General features: G+C 46.1%; 1 protein-coding gene across 1 annotated transcript; it reads right to left on the reverse strand.

Moving 5' to 3' along the window:
- Positions 1 to 771: 771 nt before the first annotated feature.
- LOC139468614 (mitotic spindle assembly checkpoint protein MAD1-like) lies at positions 772 to 19,791 on the reverse strand. The gene is made up of 17 exons (XM_071250732.1): positions 19,759 to 19,791; positions 19,384 to 19,609; positions 18,779 to 18,936; positions 16,989 to 17,171; positions 15,627 to 15,751; positions 13,441 to 13,522; positions 12,855 to 12,985; positions 12,469 to 12,583; positions 12,150 to 12,211; positions 11,797 to 11,883; positions 10,334 to 10,478; positions 9,801 to 9,995; positions 8,894 to 8,970; positions 6,497 to 6,587; positions 5,949 to 6,171; positions 1,944 to 2,134; positions 772 to 1,433 (listed from the first exon to the last, which is right to left on the reverse strand). Exons 2-17 carry the CDS (start codon positions 19,553 to 19,555, stop codon positions 1,275 to 1,277), a joined length of 2,196 nt encoding a protein of 731 aa, XP_071106833.1. The 5' UTR covers positions 19,556 to 19,609; positions 19,759 to 19,791; the 3' UTR covers positions 772 to 1,274.
- Positions 19,792 to 19,910: the final 119 nt, after the last annotated feature.

Genomic DNA, 19,910 nt, shown 5'->3' on the forward strand with positions numbered 1-19,910 from the left:
TGTGAAACATCACGACCCCAATAATCCGCCAGGTACGCCATGTGAAACATCTAGACCCCAATAATCCTTCAGATACGCCATGTGAAACATCACGACCCCAATAATCTATCCAGGTATGCCATGTGAAACATCTAGACCCCAATAATCCTCCCGGTACGCCATGTGAAACATCACGACCCCAATAATCTATCCAGGTACGCCATGTGAAACATCTAGACCCCATAATCCTCCAGGTATGCCATGTGAAACATCTAGACCCCCAATAATCTATCCAGGTATGCGATGTGAAACATCTAGACCCCAATAATCCTCCAGGTACGCCATGTGAAACATCTAGACCCCAATAATCCTTCAGATATGCCATGTGAAATGTCTAGACCCCCAATAATCTATCCAGGTAAGCCATGTGAAACATCTAGACACCAAAAATCTATCCAGGAACACAATGTGAAACATCTCGACTCCCAATATTCTGTCCCGGTACACCATTTAAAACATCCAATACTCATCCAGGTAAGCCATGTGAAACTAGACCCCCCAATAATCTATCTAGGTACACCAGGTAAAACATCAAGGCAACATGTGATCCCCATGAGAATGAAAGCTCTAGGCGTCCCCTCCCATCTGGGCGACTGTGTGACCCACTCGGGCTCCCTGGAGTATGATACAGCCACCATACAGCATGTATTAATTAAAGAGAATGTAAACAAAGTTTACATGTATGATCTTTATTGTCTTCTTAAAAAAACAACATCAATATCAACAGTTTCTGTACACAATAACAACTGTTTCCAATGGTTACGTCGGCAGCTTCCCATGTTGCTTCATCCCTACAAGGATGTGCAGTGGCACCGTGCCCTTGAGCCACACATCCCACTGTCCTACAGCAGGACGGCCATCCCCATTTGGAGTTCACTGATCCAATGTGCTGATACTCTTCAAGGGAAGCAGACCTAGTCAGCATTTATTAGCCTACCAGACAGTCACATATTTAGTGACTAGATAAACCTCAGCAGATTTGGTTTCTGCACCATGATAATTTCATCGCTGTATATTGCGTTTCACTTGATAATTTTGTCATGAACTGTAGATTTCTCTCTGCCATCATGTGCATCAGTGGTCCATTGGAATCTTGAATTTATTTTTGCAGTGGTAAGTGTTCGTTGCAAGGAGAAGCATCTCTGTCACCAACGTCCAAGAGGACACCTTGACATTAAAACCCTCACTTTAGAGGTACACACCTTGACATTAAAACCCTCACTTTGGAGGTACACTCAATCTACACACATTGTTCGACTCCCCAACAGCTGAAGTGTGACGCTACTGAGGAATGCTGGGATACTGTCCTGTTTTGCAAGATAAAGGTCAATCAGGTCCTGCACGGTCTCGGAGAAAGCTGTTTGTAGCATCTGCGTCTCCCCAGAGGAGCCATGCTGTGGAGGAAACGTCTCCGTGTTAATGTCCACATCGGTCAACTGTGATGTCACTCAACTCAACCCTCAATACCACACTACCAATATATTTATCTCATGCTACAAAACTATATAAAGCTAATTCTAATTTAATTTCATATATATAATACAAAAAAAAGTTAAAGAACACCTAAATTATTACTATAATTATAATTAACCTGTCATGACCAACACAGATTAACTGAACATATGAAAAAGTCTGGTATGGCTATGACAGATTAACTACTGTCATGAAAAAAAGGGGGTTTTCTTTAACTTCTTTTGAGTAGTATATATAGATTCTGTCCTGTTTGGACATTAGAAAAAATAGATTGTATTTATATCAAGCACAAGTATTGTGATACATCCCGAAGCTACAATGTATTTACACAACTTTAATCAGATAATCAGATTTACATTTACAAATGAACATGAACGACACAGCCACAGGAGCTGCTTCCAGAGCTGCTTTCAGAGCTGCCCTCTACTCACAGCAAACAACAGGTAGTCCTGTGGGGAATCGGCATACATGTTGGTCAGTCGGTACTGACTGGCACAGGGGATGTCGATCTTGTAGCCCGTCAGCTGGTAGCACACCTCACGGAACTCCTGGCTCGTCTTTTTGAACGCCTCCATCAGTCGCTTGTTGCGTAGCTCTTCCCGGGTCAGCTGGCTCTTCAGCTCTGAGGGGAAGGAGATAGAAAACACCATGTGAAACATCTTGACCTCCCCAATAATCTGCCAGCTGGCTCTTCAGCTCTGACACCATGTGAAACATCTTGACCTCCCCAATAATCTGCCAGCTGGCTCTTCAGCTCTAACACCATGTGAAACATCTTGACCTCCCCAATAATCTGCCAGCTGGCTCTTCAGCTCTAACACCATGTGAAACATCTTGACCTCCCCAATAATCTGCCAGCTGGCTCTTAAGCTCTAACACCATGTGAAACATCTTGACCTCCCCAATAATCTGCCAGCTGGCTCTTCAGCTCTAACACCATGTGAAACATCTTGACCTCCCCAATAATCTGCCAGCTGGCTCTTCAGCTCTAACACCATGTGAAACATCTTGACCTCCCCAATAATCTGCCAGCTGGCTCTTCAGCTCTAACACCATGTGAAACATCTTGACCTCCCCAATAATCTGCCAGCTGGCTCTTAAGCTCTAACACCATGTGAAACATCTTGACCTCCCCAATAATCTGCCAGCTGGCTCTTAAGCTCTGAGAAGGAGATAGGATACTTCATGAACCTTGTAGAAACAAAGGTGCACAGCAGTGAACCCAAGAGCGTCTTTGCTGCAAGTACTTACAACAACAGCAGCCCATTCACTGCCATTTCCTCACAGCCTGAGAAACTTAAGTCCCGTGACTTTTGCTACTCTAATTAAGATCTAATGACATCAGTTCCAGGTTGTTAATAAACATGCACACAACTATAGTTCAATGCCTTGAGCTACTTTACTGGTAATGCAGTATGTGCCATGACCTTGGGGATGACCTTGACTCAACATGAATGACCAAAACAATTCCACAGAGCTATACTTAATATGATATTCTTGAGATGTGAAAACACCTTGTGGTCTTAAAATACAAACACAATACGGCAACGGTTACAGTTACATTCTGACCGAACCAAAATTCACCATGGCACAATCCACCATATCACACCATCTCACATGATCTGACACAATCCACCATCTGACACGCTCCACCATCTCACACACTCCACCACCTCACACAATCCACTATCTCACACACTCCACCACCTCACACACTCCACCATCTCTCACACTCCACCATCTCACATGCTCCACCATCTGACACACTCCACCATCTCTCACACTCCACCATCTCACACACTCCACCATCTCACACACTCCACCACCTCACACACTCCACCAACTCACACACTCCACCATCTCACACACTCCACCACCTCACACGCTCCACCACCTCACACACTCCACCATCTCACACGCTCCACCACCTCACACACTCCACCACCTCACACACTCCACCATCTCACACACTCAACCACCACCTCACATGCTCCACCACCTCACACACTCCACCATCTGACACACTCCACCATCTCTCACACTCCACCATCTGACACACTCCACCATCTGACACACTCCACCACCACCTCACACACTCCACCATCTCACACACTCCACCATCTGACACACTCCACCATCTGACACACTCCACCACCTCACACACTCCACCAACTCACATGCTCCACCATCTGACACACTCCACCATCTCACATGCTCCACCATCTGACACACTCCACCATCTCTCACACTCCACCATCTCACACACTCCACCATCTCACACACTCCACCACCTCACACACTCCACCAACTCACACACTCCACCATCTCACACACTCCACCACCTCACACGCTCCACCACCTCACACACTCCACCATCTCACACGCTCCACCACCTCACACACTCCACCACCTCACACACTCCACCATCTCACACACTCAACCACCACCTCACATGCTCCACCACCTCACACACTCCACCATCTGACACACTCCACCATCTGACACACTCCACCACCTCACACACTCCACCATCTGACACACTCCACCATCTGACACACTCCACCACCACCTCACACACTCCACCATCTGACACACTCCACCACCTCACACACTCCACCACCTCACACGGTCCACCACCTCACACACTCCACCATCTGACACACTCCACCATCTGACACACTCCACCATCTCACACACTCCACCATCTCACACACTCCACCACCTCACACGCTCCACCATCTGACACACTCCACCATCTGACACACTCCACCATCTCACACACTCCACCACCTCACACACTCCACCATCTCACACACTCCACCAACTCACACACTCCACAACCTCACACACTCCACCATCTGACACACTCCACCATCTCACACACTCCACCATCTCACACACTTCACCACCTCACACACTCCACCATCTCTCACACTCCACCATCTGACACACTCCACCATCTCACACACTCCACCATCTGACACACTCCACCATCTCACACACTCCACCATCTGACACACTCCACCATCTCACACACTCCACCATCTGACACACTCCACCATCTCACACACTCCACCATCTGACACACTCCACCATCTCACACACTCCACCACCTCACACACTCCACCACCTCACACACTCCACCATCTCACACACTCCACCATCTCACACGCTCCACCATCTCACACACTCAACCACCACCTCACATGCTCCACCACCTCACACACTCCACCATCTGACACACTCCACCATCTGACACACTCCACCACCCCTCACACTCCACCATCTGACACACTCCACCACCACCTCACACACTCCACCATCTGACACACTCCACCACCTCACACACTCCACCACCTCACACGGTCCACCACCTCACACACTCCACCATCTGACACACTCCACCATCTGACACACTCCACCATCTGACACACTCCACCATCTCACACACTCCACCATCTCACACGCTCCACCATCTGACACACTCCACCATCTCACACACTCCACCACCTCACACACTCCACCATCTCACACACTCCACCACCTCACACACTCCACCATCTCACACACTCCACCATCTCACACACTCCACCACCTCACACACTCCACCATCTCACACACTCCACCATCTCACACGCTCCACCATCTCACACACTCCACCACCTCACACACTCCACCATCTCAAACACTCCACCACCTCACACACTCCACCACCTCACACACTCCACCATCTCACACACTCCACCACCTCACACACTCCACCATCTCACACACTCCACCATCTCACACACTCCACCACCTCACACACTCCACCATCTCAAACACTCCACCACCTCACACACTCCACCACCTCACACACTCCACCATCTGACACACTCCACCATCTCACACACTCCACCATCATCTCACACTCCACCACCTCACACACTCAACCACCACCTCACATGCTCCATCATCTCACACGCTCCACCATCTCACACGCTCCACCATCTCACACGCTCCACCATCTCACACACTCCACCACCTCACACGCTCCACCATCTCACATGGTCCACCATCTCACACGGTCCACCATCTGACACACTCCACCATCTCACACACTCCACCACCTCACACACTCCACCATCTCACACACTCCACCATCTCACACACTCCACCATCTCACACTCTCCACCATCTCACACGCTCCACCATCTCACACGCTCCACCATCTCACACACTCCACCACCATCTGACACACTCCACCATCTCACACGCTCCACCATCTCACACACTCCACCATCTCACACACTCCACCATCTCACACACTCCACCATCTCACACACTCCACCATCTCACACGCTCCACCATCTCACACACTCCACCATCTGACACACTCCACCATCTCACACGCTCCACCATCTCACACACTCCACCATCTGACTCCGTTGGCCCACCTTCCACCTCCTTGCTGACATCTGGCTCTTGCAGTTTCTTCTCCACCTTCTGAGTCAAGTCGTCCACTGAGCCTCCAGACTCCTCCAATAACTTCAGCCTCTGTTTAAGTTTGTCATTCTCGTCTTGCAACCTTTTCATCTCCTCCTCTCGGTGCCTCTGTGCGATTTCAGCTGGGTTCATAGTAAAGTGGACGACCTTCGTCTTGGACGGATCATAATCACCCTGCAAATACACAGCTCACAATGTCATGTCTCTCCTCAGCTATACACAGCTCACAATGTCATGTCTCTCCTCAGCTATACACAGCTCACAATATCATGTCTCTCCTCAGCTAAACACAGCTCACAATGTCATGGGGACAACAGACTTCTCTCCTAAGCTATTCCAAGCCATTCAAAAAATCACTGACAGGACTTTTAATTGTAGCATGAATGTAAACTTAATCCATACAAATCAAGTATGAAGCTCAACATTCTCAACCTCAAGGAATTGCCAGCAACCTCAACCAAAGTTCCAATTTTCATTTCTCTACGAATATAACACTCACCTGTAGTTTCCTCTGTTCTATCCGGGCCTCCAGGACATCAACCTGTCTGTTCTTCTTCTCTACCTCCAACTCAAGCTCTATGACTCTCTCCCTACAGAGACAACAGAATACAGGTGACACATCCTGCAACTGTCACTAAGTGGTGTAGTGTATGAACGTGAGAGAAGGCTGTCATCTCCCCACCAAGAGACAATAGAATACAGGTGACACATCCCGCAACTACAAAAGGCGACTATGCTTGTCGTAAGAGGTGACTAACAGGATCGGGTGGTCAGGCTCGCTGACTTGGTTGATGCATGTCATTGATACCAATTGCGTGGATCAATTTTCATGTTGTCAATCACTGGACTGTCGGGTCCTGACTCGATTATTTACAGACTGCCGTCACATAGCTGGAATATTGCTGAGTGAGACATAAAACAATGCATGCAGTCAAGCCACAATGACATACAACAATGCATGGGGTCCCCGCACAATGACATACAACAATGCATGCAGTCAAGCCACAATGACATACAACAATGCATGCAGTCAAGCCACAATGACATACAACAATGCATGCAGTCAAGCCACAATGACATACAACAATGCATGCAGTCAAGCCACAATGACATACAACAATGCATGGGGTCCCCGCACAATGACAATAATGCATGCAGTCAAGCCACAATGACATACAACAATGCATGGGGTCCCCGCACAATGACATACAACAATGCATGCAGTCAAGCCACAATGACATACAACAATGCATGGGGTCCCCGCACAATGACATACAACAATGCATGCAGTCAAGCCACAATGACATACAACAATGCATGGGGTCCCCGCACAATGACAATAATGCATGCAGTCAAGCCACAATGACATACAACAATGCATGGGGTCCCCGCACAATGACATACAACAATGCATGCAGTCAAGCCACAATGACATACAACAATGCATGGGGTCCCCGCACAATGACAATAATGCATGCAGTCAAGCCACAATGACATACAACAATGCATGGGGTCCCCGCACAATGACATACAACAATGCATGCAGTCAAGCCACAATGACATACAACAATGCATGGGGTCCCCGCACAATGACAATAATGCATGCAGTCAAGCCACAATGACATACAACAATGCATGGGGTCCCCGCACAATGACATACAACAATGCATGCAGTCAAGCCACAATGACATACAACAATGCATGGGGTCCCCGCACAATGACAACAATTCATGCAGTCAAGCCACAATGACATACAACAATGCATGGGGTCCCCGCACAATGACATACAACAATGCATGCAGTCAAGCCACAATGACATACAACAATGCATGGGGTCCCCGCACAATGACAATAATGCATGCAGTCAAGCCACAATGACATACAACAATGCATGGGGTCCCCGCACAATGACAATAATGCATGCAGTCAAGCCACAATGACATACAACAATGCATGGGGTCCCCGCACAATGACAACAATGCATGCAGTCAAGCCACAATGACATACAACAATGCATGGGGTCCCCGCACAATGACAATAATGCATGCAGTCAAGCCACAATGACATACAACAATGCATGGGGTCCCCGCACAATGACAATAATGCATGCAGTCAAGCCACAATGACATACAACAATGCATGGGGTCCCCGCACAATGAAAACAATGCATGCAGTCAAGCCACAATGACATACAACAATGCATGGGGTCCCCGCACAATGACAATAATGCATGCAGTCAAGCAACAATGACATACAACAATGCATGGGGTCCCCGCACAATGACAATAATGCATACAGTCAAGCCACAATGACATACAACAATGCATGGGGTCCCCGCACAATGACAATAATGCATGCAGTCAAGCCACAATGACATACAACAATGCATGGGGTCCCCGCACAATGACAATAATGCACGCAGTCAAGCCACAATGACATACAACAATGCATGGGGTCCCCGCACAATGACAATAATGCATGCAGTCAAGCCACAATGACATACAATAATGCATGGGGTACCCGCACAATGACAATAATGCATGCAGTCACGACACAATGACATACAACAATGCATGGGGTCCCCGCACAATGACAATAATGCATGCAGTCAAGACACAATGACATACAACAATGCATGGGGTCCCCGCACAATGACAATAATGCATGCAGTCAAGCCACAATGACATACAACAATGCATGGGGTCCCCGCACAATGACAACAATGCATGCAGTCAAGCCACAATGACATACAATAATGCATGTGGTCCCCGCACAATGACAATAATGCATGCAGTCACGACACAATGACATACAACAATACATGGAGACAAGACTCTAGACAAGACTCTGGGATTCTGGGGACCTATTTGCTGTCTCTAGACCTGACTAGACTTACTTAAGTTCCTGTATAGTTCTCTGGTCACACTTTGCTGCTAGTGCCGCCCTACCGCCCCCATCTGTCTGCGTCTCCAGCTGTCAGGGAAAGACAGAATGAAGGACATAAAACCAATCCCAAATTTTGCATCTGTTAAGTAATATTGAGAAAAGGTGAGAAACTTGAGTTGTCACACATTAATGATATACACATAGTTGCTAGACTTGCTGAGGTATGTTTTATGTTCTGTGTCATGGCGCTCTCAGCAATATTCCAGCTATATAACGGCGGCCTGTCGAGTCTGAACCAGACAATCCAGTGATTGACATCATGAGCATAAATCCATGCAATTGGGATACCATGACATGCATCAACCAAGTCAGCAAGCCTGACAACCCTATCCTGTTTGTCATCTCTTACGACAAGCATAGTCACCTGTGTCATGTGATCAAAGAGAGGGTCAATCTGCAATATGTTGTCATCCGGATAGGAAATAATTTCATATTCAATTTCCTACCATGTCCTCCTTATATACATAAACGTACCATGTTGTGCAGATGCAAGACAATCTTTGAATCATTTCATCTCGCAATATACGGTTACTTCAGTTACTTTTTACTGTCCTAATTATACCTTTCAATATCAGCAAATGTTAAATAAGTTACAAACCCAACGTGAAAGACATTAGTAATCTGGGTACCGTTTCACAAAGCAATCTTAGTGCTAAGATAATTTCAACTCCCATTTTTTTTACATAGAAGAGACGGACCTCTAAATCAATCACAAGTCCCATTCTTTAATATACGACAGTCGTAGCGCTAAGACAAATCTTTAACATAGTATTGCTTATGGAAAGTACAATGAGTGGTTTATTCCACTCAAATCACAGTGGGGGACACTTTTATCAACGTTTACCCCAGCCACTTACCTGTAAGCACTTAGTCTTGGTCTGTGACACCTCGTGGGCGGTGCGTCCAAGCTCTGCCTCCAACGACTCTGTCTGAGTGCGGTAGTCGTGGAGCAGTTGCTCTAGCTGCTGAACACGGCTTGCCTGCAGCGCCCCCACGTTCACCGTCACTTCACTCTCGTACGAGTCCAGGATTCGTTTGTAGCCCTCCCGCTCCTGGCAATAACAAACAAAACTTGGATCCAAACATGAAATCAGCGTCAGAAACTCACATTTGTACTCCACTAGTCCTTACAGCAAAACCCTTAAAAATGGCAAATTTCTATGATACCTTTTATGATACCTTAATTATTGGGCAGTTTAAAGGTTTACTTTTGTGGCCAAACAAATGTTGAATAGGGGCATCTAAATTGTGAAGAGATCTCTTGTGAAGAGATGTGGTGTTAACTCACAGAAGGGCACTGAAGAGATGATGTCATAGCTGTGTTTGAATCCAATTTCTGTTAACTTTGAGCTAACACCAGGCTACAATCAGAGTGATGGTAATCTCGTACCTTGCTGACCAACAGCAGCTTCCGCTGGAGCCTCTTTATGAGATCCTGCTGTTGCTGCGATCCTGTCTTCCCAGCACTTGCTTCCTGTACTGCAGTCTGGTACTTGGAAGTTGTCTCCCTTAGTTCTGCCTGCAGGGAGTGGAACCTGAACAGACAGACAACTGATCTTTGTACGTCCAGAGTGCAGGTGAGGTGAGTCGGAACGGGTTTAACATCGTGTCCAAGATTATTCCCCTTACATAGCAACATGCATGCACATGTGTGTGTGTGGCTGTTTGTACTTGTCCGGACTGCTGCTGATTTTATAGTGCTAGCCCACTGAGATACCATGCCCCGTTGAACCTGAGTACCCCACTCACACACAGTATACCGACTCCGAGCTGACCAGTCCTTGTTTTACTTTTCAGTGATGTGAGCAGGTTTTCCCGTAAAAAGAGGAAAATTTTAAAATTGAATCGCATTTTAAGTAACACAAAAAAATGTAATAAGTGAATGGCAATAGTCAATAAGTCAAATAAACAAAGATGCAGTAAAATTTCTAAGTGAAATCAGTACTTTTAAAAAATCGGGCATAGTTTCCGCGCACATGGCTACCCGCCTGTCTGGGAGCAATACTGCCATAAACTTCACCCCCCACCCCCCAGACAAGGACAACTGTCACAAGCATGCAATGTCTGACCCAGGGATCGACCCCAAGACCTTCCGCTACCCCTGATCTTCGTGGGTAACTGCAATATGACTCCAGGCTGCTAGTTGAGTCAATATTGCAATATGACTCCAGGCTGCTAGTTGAGTCAATATTGCAATATGACTCCAGGCTGCTAGTTGAGTCAATATTGCAATATGACTCCAGGCTGCTAGTTGAGTCAATATTGCAATATGACTCCAGGCTGCTAGTTGAGTCAATAGTGCAATGTGACTCCAGGCTGCTAGTTGAGTCAATATTGCAATATGACTCCAGGCTGCTAGTTGAGTCAATATTGCAATATGACTCCAGGCTGCTAGTTGAGTCAATAGTGCAATGTGACTCCCGGCTGCTGGTTGAGTCAATATTGCAATATGACTCCAGGCTGCTAGTTGAGTCAATATTGCAATATGACTCCAGGCTGCTGGTTGAGTCAATATTGCAATGTGACTCCAGGCTGCTAGTTGAGTCAATATTGCAATATGACTCCAGGCTGCTAGTTGAGTCAATATTGCAATATGACTCCAGGCTGCCATGTGAGTCATGACTGCAACAAACAAGCAGCGTCATGGTATGGGTCTGGTCCTATTAATCAAGTAAAGACGCTGCAAGGCGTCAACCATTCCAGTACTAACTGTTCTGAGACATGAGTGACACATGGTAACCACTGATCTTATCATGATACAGAGTCTGTTCCCTTGAGTCATGTCCATCCATCACAAATCAGCGTTTATAACAAGCATGTGTCCCTGACAGAACCAGTGATCCTGCTACACACCTGGACTGCAGCTTGCCGTACTCGTCTCGCGCCAGCATCTGGGCACTCTGCAGCTCCACCACCTGCTGGGACAACTCTGTCGGCGACCTAATGAACACAGCAACCTTCCCTGTAAACACCTTCCACAACAGAATAGTCATACACACACTTGTACACACTTATCACTTGGTAGGTAACCATATATGTCACAGCAGTAAGATATTCCTAAAGTACAGATTATAAATGCAGACAAACACATGGTAGATGTCATGCAGGCTTCCAAAGGAGAACTGTAAGTGACTGCTGAGTAAGATGATGTGTGTGTATGACTGTATGAAGCAGCTGGAGCTGCCGCTGACTGCTGCATGACTCACAGAGGGTTCCCGACTCCAGCTGCCGACTTCCCCTGCCATCTCTCCAGGTTGATCTTCAGACTCTGTATAAGAAGTAAAGCAGCTGTCAGCTCACTCAATCACAATGGGATATTTTCCATGCAATTTATGTGCGTATTACATGTAAAAGGCATGATTAATTAAGTTTACCACAAGGAAGCAAAGAAAAGAAATTGTCACCTTCACATTCCACACCCCACCCCTGTCACCTCCACACCCCACCCGTTACCTCCACACCCCACCCCTGTCACCTCCACACCTCACCCCTGCGGTCACCTTCACACCCCACCCCTGCGGTCACCTCATTGTCCAGCTGCATCTGGGTGTAGTCTGCCATCCTGTCCTCTGCCCGCTGCAGTTTCCTGGTCAGGCCATCAATCTGTTCCTCCAGCAGCAGAGTGTTCTTTTCTGTCTCCCTGCCCAACACATAATTACACATTGTACCCTGTCTCCCTGCCCAACACATAATTAAAAAATGAAATCCACTTCATTTAACATATTGAGAAGCAGCAATAGTTTGATATTATCAACAACTGGCCAGACAAGTGTCCCCATGACAACAGGAAGTACTCCTACAGTATGTATCCATGACAACAGGAAGTACTCCTACAGTACGTATCCATGACAACAGGAAGTACTCCTACAGTATGTATCCATGACAACAAGAAGTATACCAACAGTACTTACTTGTAGTATTTGTTTTCCTCTTTCAGTTTTTCCAGCTCCCTCTCAAGGTCCGGGAGGTTTTCCAGCTGAGTCTTGAGCGCACGTGTGATGGTGACATCCTCTTGGTGCAGACTCTCCTGGTCCTCAAGGTCCTGGAGAACACACAGATAGCCATGGGAGTTCTCACAACACAACTTATATATTACTTCACCGTAACATATACTTTGAGACCCACCAAAGTTCTCAGGACCCGTGAAGATCCGGAGCAGAATAGGTCTTCAGCAACCCATGCCTGCCGTAAAAGACTATGGTTGTCATAGGAGGCGACTAACAGGATCAGGTGGTCTGGCTCACTGAATTGGTTGATGCATGTCATCATATCCCAATTGCGTAGACTGATGCTCATGATGTCAATCACTGGATTGTCAGGTCCAGACTTGATTATTTACAGACCACCTTCATATCGCAGGAATATTGCTGAGTGTGGCGTTAAACAACAAACAAACAAACAAACAAACACAGTTCTCAGTCTGTGATACTCTACATTCATGAACAGATGTGGACCTTCCTTCGTTCAGAATCTGGTGTATGTCTGTGATTACCATACCTTTATCTTCTGTTCCGCCTGTACAGCTCGCAGGCGGAAGTCCTCCAACTCCTTGAGATGGGCAGTAGTCTCGGCTGACCGTCTGAAACAACAGGGGATATTGGAGAAGTGGTTCACATGTTTACCCATCATGCCCGTCCCCCAGATCGAACTTCCCTGATTGCTGCACTGTCTGAATCCCATCTCCAACAAACCACATCCCTAACCCATCCATGTAGCTGCTAAAACAGTCAGTTGTAACCACATCCCTAACCCATCCATGTAGCTGCTACATCAGTCAGTTGTAACCACATCCCTAACCCATCCATGTAGCTGCTACAACAGTCAGTTGTAACCACATCCCTAACCCATCCATGTAGCTGCTACAACAGTCAGTTGTAACCACATCCCTAACCCATCCATGTAGCTGCTACAACAGTCAGTTGTAACCACATCCCTAACCCATCCATGTAGCTGCTACAACAGTCAGTTGTAACCACATCCCTAACCCATCCATGTAGCTGCTACAACAGTCAGTTGTAACCACATCCCTAACCCATCCATGTAGCTGCTAAAACAGTCAGTTGTAACCACATCCCTAACCCATCCATGTAGCTGCTAAAACAGTCAGTTGTAACCACATCCCTAACCCATCCATGTAGCTGCTACAACAGTCAGTTGTAACCACATCCCTAACCCATCCATGTTGCTGCTACAACAGTCAGTTGTAACCACATCCCTAACCCATCCATGTAGCTGCTAAAACAGTCAGTTGTAACCACATCCCTAACCCATCCATGTAGCTGCTAAAACAGTCAGTTGTAACCACATCCCTAACCCATCCATGTAGCTGCTACAACAGTCAGTTGTAACCACATCCCTAACCCATCCATGTAGCTGCTACAACAGTCAGTTGTAACCACATCCCTAACCCATCCATGTAGCTGCTACAACAGTCCAGTCGGTTGTAACCACATCCCTAACCCATCCATGTAGCTGCTACAACAGTCAGTTGTAACCACATCCCTAACCCATCCATGTAGCTGCTAAAACAGTCAGTTGTAACCACATCCCTAACCCATCCATGTAGCTGCTAAAACAGTCAGTTGTAACCACATCCCTAACCCATCCATGTAGCTGCTACAACAGTCCAGTCGGTTGTAACCACATCCCTAACCCATCCATGTAGCTGCTACAACAGTCAGTTGTAACCACATCCCTAACCCATCCATGTAGCTGCTACAACAGTCAGTTGTAACCACATCCCTAACCCATCCATGTAGCTGCTACAACAGTCAGTTGTAACCACATCCCTAACCCATCCATGTAGCTGCTACAACAGTCAGTTGTTCTTGTGAATGCATGTGTACAGTGTATGAAGCTAGTGTCTTGACCCATTTCTTCTTTACACAGCGACTGGCCGCTTTTAGCCAAATTAACAGTCAGCTAGATCAAAGTACCTCAGTATACAACAGCCACCAGTACTCTAGTCCCATCATGCGCATCTCCACAAGGCATTATGTATGTATCACCCTAACAATCAAGTGAGGGACTGAATACAGTATCACATCGGTCTCAGCAATATTCTAGTAATACCTGGGAGTCTTCACACATGTGGGGCCTCAAGACGTAGCCTATGTCATGACATCTTCCCGAGGCAAGAGCTTCCACTAGCTTTTTTGTCAAAGTCTTGTTTCCACCCTTGCCACATCAAGCCCACTTTCCTGTGCTAAATATGATTGGAGTATCCCACATATCGATAGCCCAATCAGAGAACATTTAAAAAAATCAACATCCACGACTACACCTTTGTGTGCAAGTGATATACCGCTGCCTGTCTTTGTTGACGAATCTTTTTCATCTTTTAACCCCCCAACGATTGCCTATGTTTTTGTGTTGGGGATATTTTCATTATAGGATCGACTAGGTCGTCGCCTATGGTAGTCGCCATTTGTAAGAACAGCGATCTGATTGGATATCGCATTTTCATTACAACTTGTGATCTATGCGAAGTGGCACCAGGGTGCAGCCAAGAAAGGTGGCTTTGATGTGGCAAGGGTAGAAACTAGGCTTTGATATAGGGAAGATGATGTCATTATGAACAAATGATTTAATCACTACCTCACCTCCCTTCCTGACTACCTAAAATCCACAACTGTACCTATCGTAAGAGAATGGTGACAACCATTACTATGGCAACAACCTACTTGAGCTGCAGCTTGAGCTGCGCCTTTGTCTCCTCCAGCTCCGTCTGACAGATCTGCAGCTCCATCTGCGTCCTCATGGACTGGTTCCTCAGCTCCGTTATCTTCTCCCACGACTGCTCGTTGGCCTGCAAATTGACCACTCACATTGCTGGGACAGGACTTGATTATGACACTTTTGAAAAAGAAACCATCAAAATTATCAAATTATTTTGAATTAATAAATGCAACCACTACCTCTCTAGCTGTTCTAGATCTTCCCTACCTACCCAACCCCTGATGTGTTGTAGATATCCAGATCTACCACATCCCCCCTGCTGTAGATCTCCCCATCTGCCACACCCCAACCTGTTGTAGATCTCCCCATCTGCCACACCCCCACCTGTTGTAGATCTTCCCATCTGCCACACCCCAACCTGTTGTAGATCACCCCATCTACCACCCCCCATCTGTTGTAGATCTCCCCATCTCCCACACCCCCACCTGTTGTAGATCTCCCCATCTGCCACACCCCCACCTGTTGTAGATCTCCCCATCTGCCACACCCCCACCTGTTGTAGATCTCCCCATCTGCCACACCCCCACCTGTTGTAGATCTCCCCATCTCCCACACCCCAACCTGCTGTAGATCTCCCCATCTACCACACCCCAACCTGTTGTAGATCTCCCTATCTGCCACACCCCCACCTGTTGTAGATCTCCCCATCTGCCACACCCCCACCTGCGGTAGATCTCCCCATCTCCCACATCCCAACCTGTTGTAGATCTCACCATCTCCCACACCCCAACCTGCTGTAGATCTCCCCATCTGCCACACCCCCACCTGTTGTAGATCTCCCCATCTGCCACACCCCAACCTGTTGTAGATCTCCCCATCTATCACACACCTACCTGTTGTAGATCTCCGTATCTCCCACACCCCCACCTGTTGTAGATCTCCCCATCTGCCACACCCCCACCTGTTGTAGATCTCCCCATCTCCCACACCCCTACCTGTTGAAGATCTCCCCATCTGCCACACCCCCACCTGTTGTAGATCTCCCCATCTATCACACACCTACCTGTTGTAGATCTCCCCATCTGACACACCCCCATCTGTTGTAGATCTCACCATCTGCCACACCCCACCTGTTGCAGATCTCCCTATCTGCCACACCCCACCTGTTGTAGATCTCCCCATCTGCCACAACCCCACCTGTTGTAGATCTCCCCATCTGCCACACCCCCACCTGTTGTAGATCTCCCCATCTCCCACACCCCCACCTGTTGTAGATCTCCCCATCTCCCACACCCCAACCTGTTGTAGATCTCCCCATCTCCCACACCCCCACCTGTTGTAGATCTCCCCATCTACCACACCCCCACCTGTTGTAGATCTTCTTCCAGCTGCAGCTTGTCCTTCTGAAGCGCCAGTTGCTTCTCCTCCGCAGTTGCCGCCCTCAGCTCCGATTCCCGGCGAAGCTCCTGCAGCTCTTCTCGAGCTGTCTTCTCTCTGTCAGCAAGATACTGCAAGCGTGACTTCAGCTCCCCGACTTTCTCCAACTCCCGCTGCAACATCAACACACTCAGTGAAGGCTGCATCAGTTAGACATCAGCCCCTACTGCTGTACACATGCCCATACAGTGGTCCCTCGCTATTGCACTCCTCAATATAGCGCTAACTCGGTTATAGCGCTAACTCGGTTATAGCGCTCGGTGAAGCATGGCTCCCAAAATTTACTAACAGTTTTCCGAGTTTTCCAATGACACGACATTTCCCCCTTCTCAGAAAACATTATCAGCTGATCACCGCGATCACGTAACACCAGAAATACCAGTCAACAAATCCGAAGTACATAATTTCATCCTATTATTATAATATCTGGTTATAAAAAAAAATGTCATTGTTTATCCGGACAAATATCTGCAATATTTTTATTAATCATATTCAAAATTTAACTCAATAATTACAAAAATGTTTACAATAATTTCGACGAAATTGTATGCGAAATGATCGGTAGATCGCACAACTCACCGTTATTTACAGCAACTGCAGTCAGATTATCGCTACTGATGCTTTGAAACGAACTTTAGTTGCAAGAGAATGGATACACATATCATAAATGCGGTACCATGACTTGCTAAGTCATATTTGAGGCCGTTTGACTATTAAATGTCAACATAACGTTTTTGCAATCGAAATACATGCAGCACAGGAATTCTCTACGGTGACTGGTCAAATACGTAAGAAATATCCTGCATACCACCTAACCAAAGTGCTACGCTTATGGTTCTTATAATTTTAAGTATATATATATACATATAGTGGGAGCTCCAACTAAAATAACACGATATTGGAATATAATATTCCTGATAAAATAATAAATCCAGATACAATTTCTTCCGACCATTGCATCAAAACTTTTTGAAGTTGTATCACTGGGTACTTTTCAACTAAATCACCGGTAGATTGGGAGGAAATGTGTGCATAGCTGATTGCTATTTCTGGCAAGGTTTACTAGACAATACACATGGTAATCTTAATCTCTGCATATAAAATAATGCCTTTGAGAGCAGGAAATACATTTTAAATGTCTAGTGATGTTTTATATCTAATCTCATACTTTTATTGACCAAGTTTGTTATACCTGTTTATTCACCTGAATTCACTGAAGGGATACAATGTGGTTTTTTTTAAAGCGCATATTATACTCGATAAATCTTATTTTACACTATGAATCATAAACAACTTCTATTCTTATTTTATTCTGAATTGTGCAATGTAGATCGTGGTAAGTACAGAGCAGGTAGAGTGTATTGTTGGTCATCTACCACCTACGACTCGACCTCGGTTAAACCGTTGATCATCTATTATGCTCATGAATTATTTGGACCCCGAAGGTAGCGAAGTGACGAGGGATCACTGTATCCATAGAAACAAGTGTAAACAAAACAACATATGCCAGAGATAATACGTTTGCCATTCACATCGAACTGTCATCCTCGGCATGATAATAAAGTTGTTTTTTCAAATGGTATTAAGCTACACATTATTATTATAGAGTAACTAGTAATGTCTTAATGTCTTAAACCTCCAAAATTGCACAATATTGGGTTTTTTTTCATAATTTATTCTGAATACAGTGATAAATGTGTATAACAACAGACTGCAACACCTGTTTTTCACTGGTCAAGTTGCCCAGGTCTTTATCATACTCAATACGGGTCCTCTTGTTGGACCTACGCAGGTTATCTACTTCTGCCTCCAGCTTCACAATCATACTCTTGGCCGTGATAACCTCCGCTTTCATCAGTTTCTCCTCCTTCTCCTTGTCTACAACAGCAACATAATGACTTGTGGGTTAACATTCAACTATCAGCCACATAATTCCTGTGCTGTCATACCTCCATATCTGGGCATTGATGGAGGTGGTTCAACAATGGACAGATAATGTTTGGTGTGCTGACTGACTTAGTCTCACATAATGTTTTGTGGGCATCTGACCTAGTCTCAGATAATGTTTTGTGGGCATCTGACCTAGTCTCAGATAAAAAAATCTTATGTTTGCTGACTGACTTAGTCTCACATAATGTTTTGAGGGCTGTATGACCGACTCTCAGATAATGTTTTGTGGGCTGTATGACCGACTCTCAGATAATGTTTTGAGGGCTGTATGACCGACTCTCAGATAATGTTTTGAGGGCTGTATGACCGACTCTCAGATAATGTTTTGAGGGCTGTATGACCGACTCTCAGATAATGTTTTGAGGGCTGACTGACCTAGGAGGTTTCTCATGGACACAGCAGGAGATGAGGATGTGGTTTCTTCATCATTTTCAGCTTGATTGACGTTGAAGCTCCTTTGCAAGTGCCGTTTCCTACTGGCTGAGACAAAGGCATCAAACTCTCGTTTCATCCGAATCACGGCAGTGTTGTCCCCAGGCGAATCCATGGTGAAGTTTCTGGCACTTTCACTCGCAACTTCAACATTCCCCCATTTCAGTTCCTGTAAAACCATGCTCTTTTTCAATATACATTACAATATGGTGGTTTCTATCAACCAGTGATGTCCTGGTAATGTTGGTTAATATGATTGGCATTACTAAGCAAATAAAAAGAGGAAGAAATAAATTCTAAAAAATGTTGACTTCTTACGATTCATGGAGGGCGCCATTTTCCATTTTGCTGTACTTCCGGTAAAAGCTAGAGTTATCGGCCTTAGATTCGTGCGCGATTATTATGGTTGTCTTTCACAGAAGATAACTGCGGTAACTGGGAGTGAAAAGGGTACTTACGAAAGATGATTT

This window comes from Haliotis cracherodii, unplaced genomic scaffold, assembly GCF_022045235.1.
Source record: "Haliotis cracherodii isolate W230 unplaced genomic scaffold, xgHalCrac1.p SCAF_2, whole genome shotgun sequence".
NCBI classification, from domain to species: Eukaryota; Metazoa; Mollusca; class Gastropoda; order Lepetellida; family Haliotidae; genus Haliotis; species Haliotis cracherodii.

Coding starts and splice junctions, on each gene's coding strand:
- LOC139468614 (XM_071250732.1), bottom strand. CDS start 19,555: ATGGATTCGCCTGGGGACAACACTGCCGTGATTCGGATGAAACGAGAG. Junction 15,752..16,988: donor TGGAAGAAGATCTACAACAG/GTGGGGGTGTGG, acceptor GTCAATTTGCAG/GCCAACGAGCAGTCGTGGGA. Junction 6,172..6,496: donor TAGAACAGAGGAAACTACAG/GTGAGTGTTATA, acceptor GTGTATTTGCAG/GGTGATTATGATCCGTCCAA.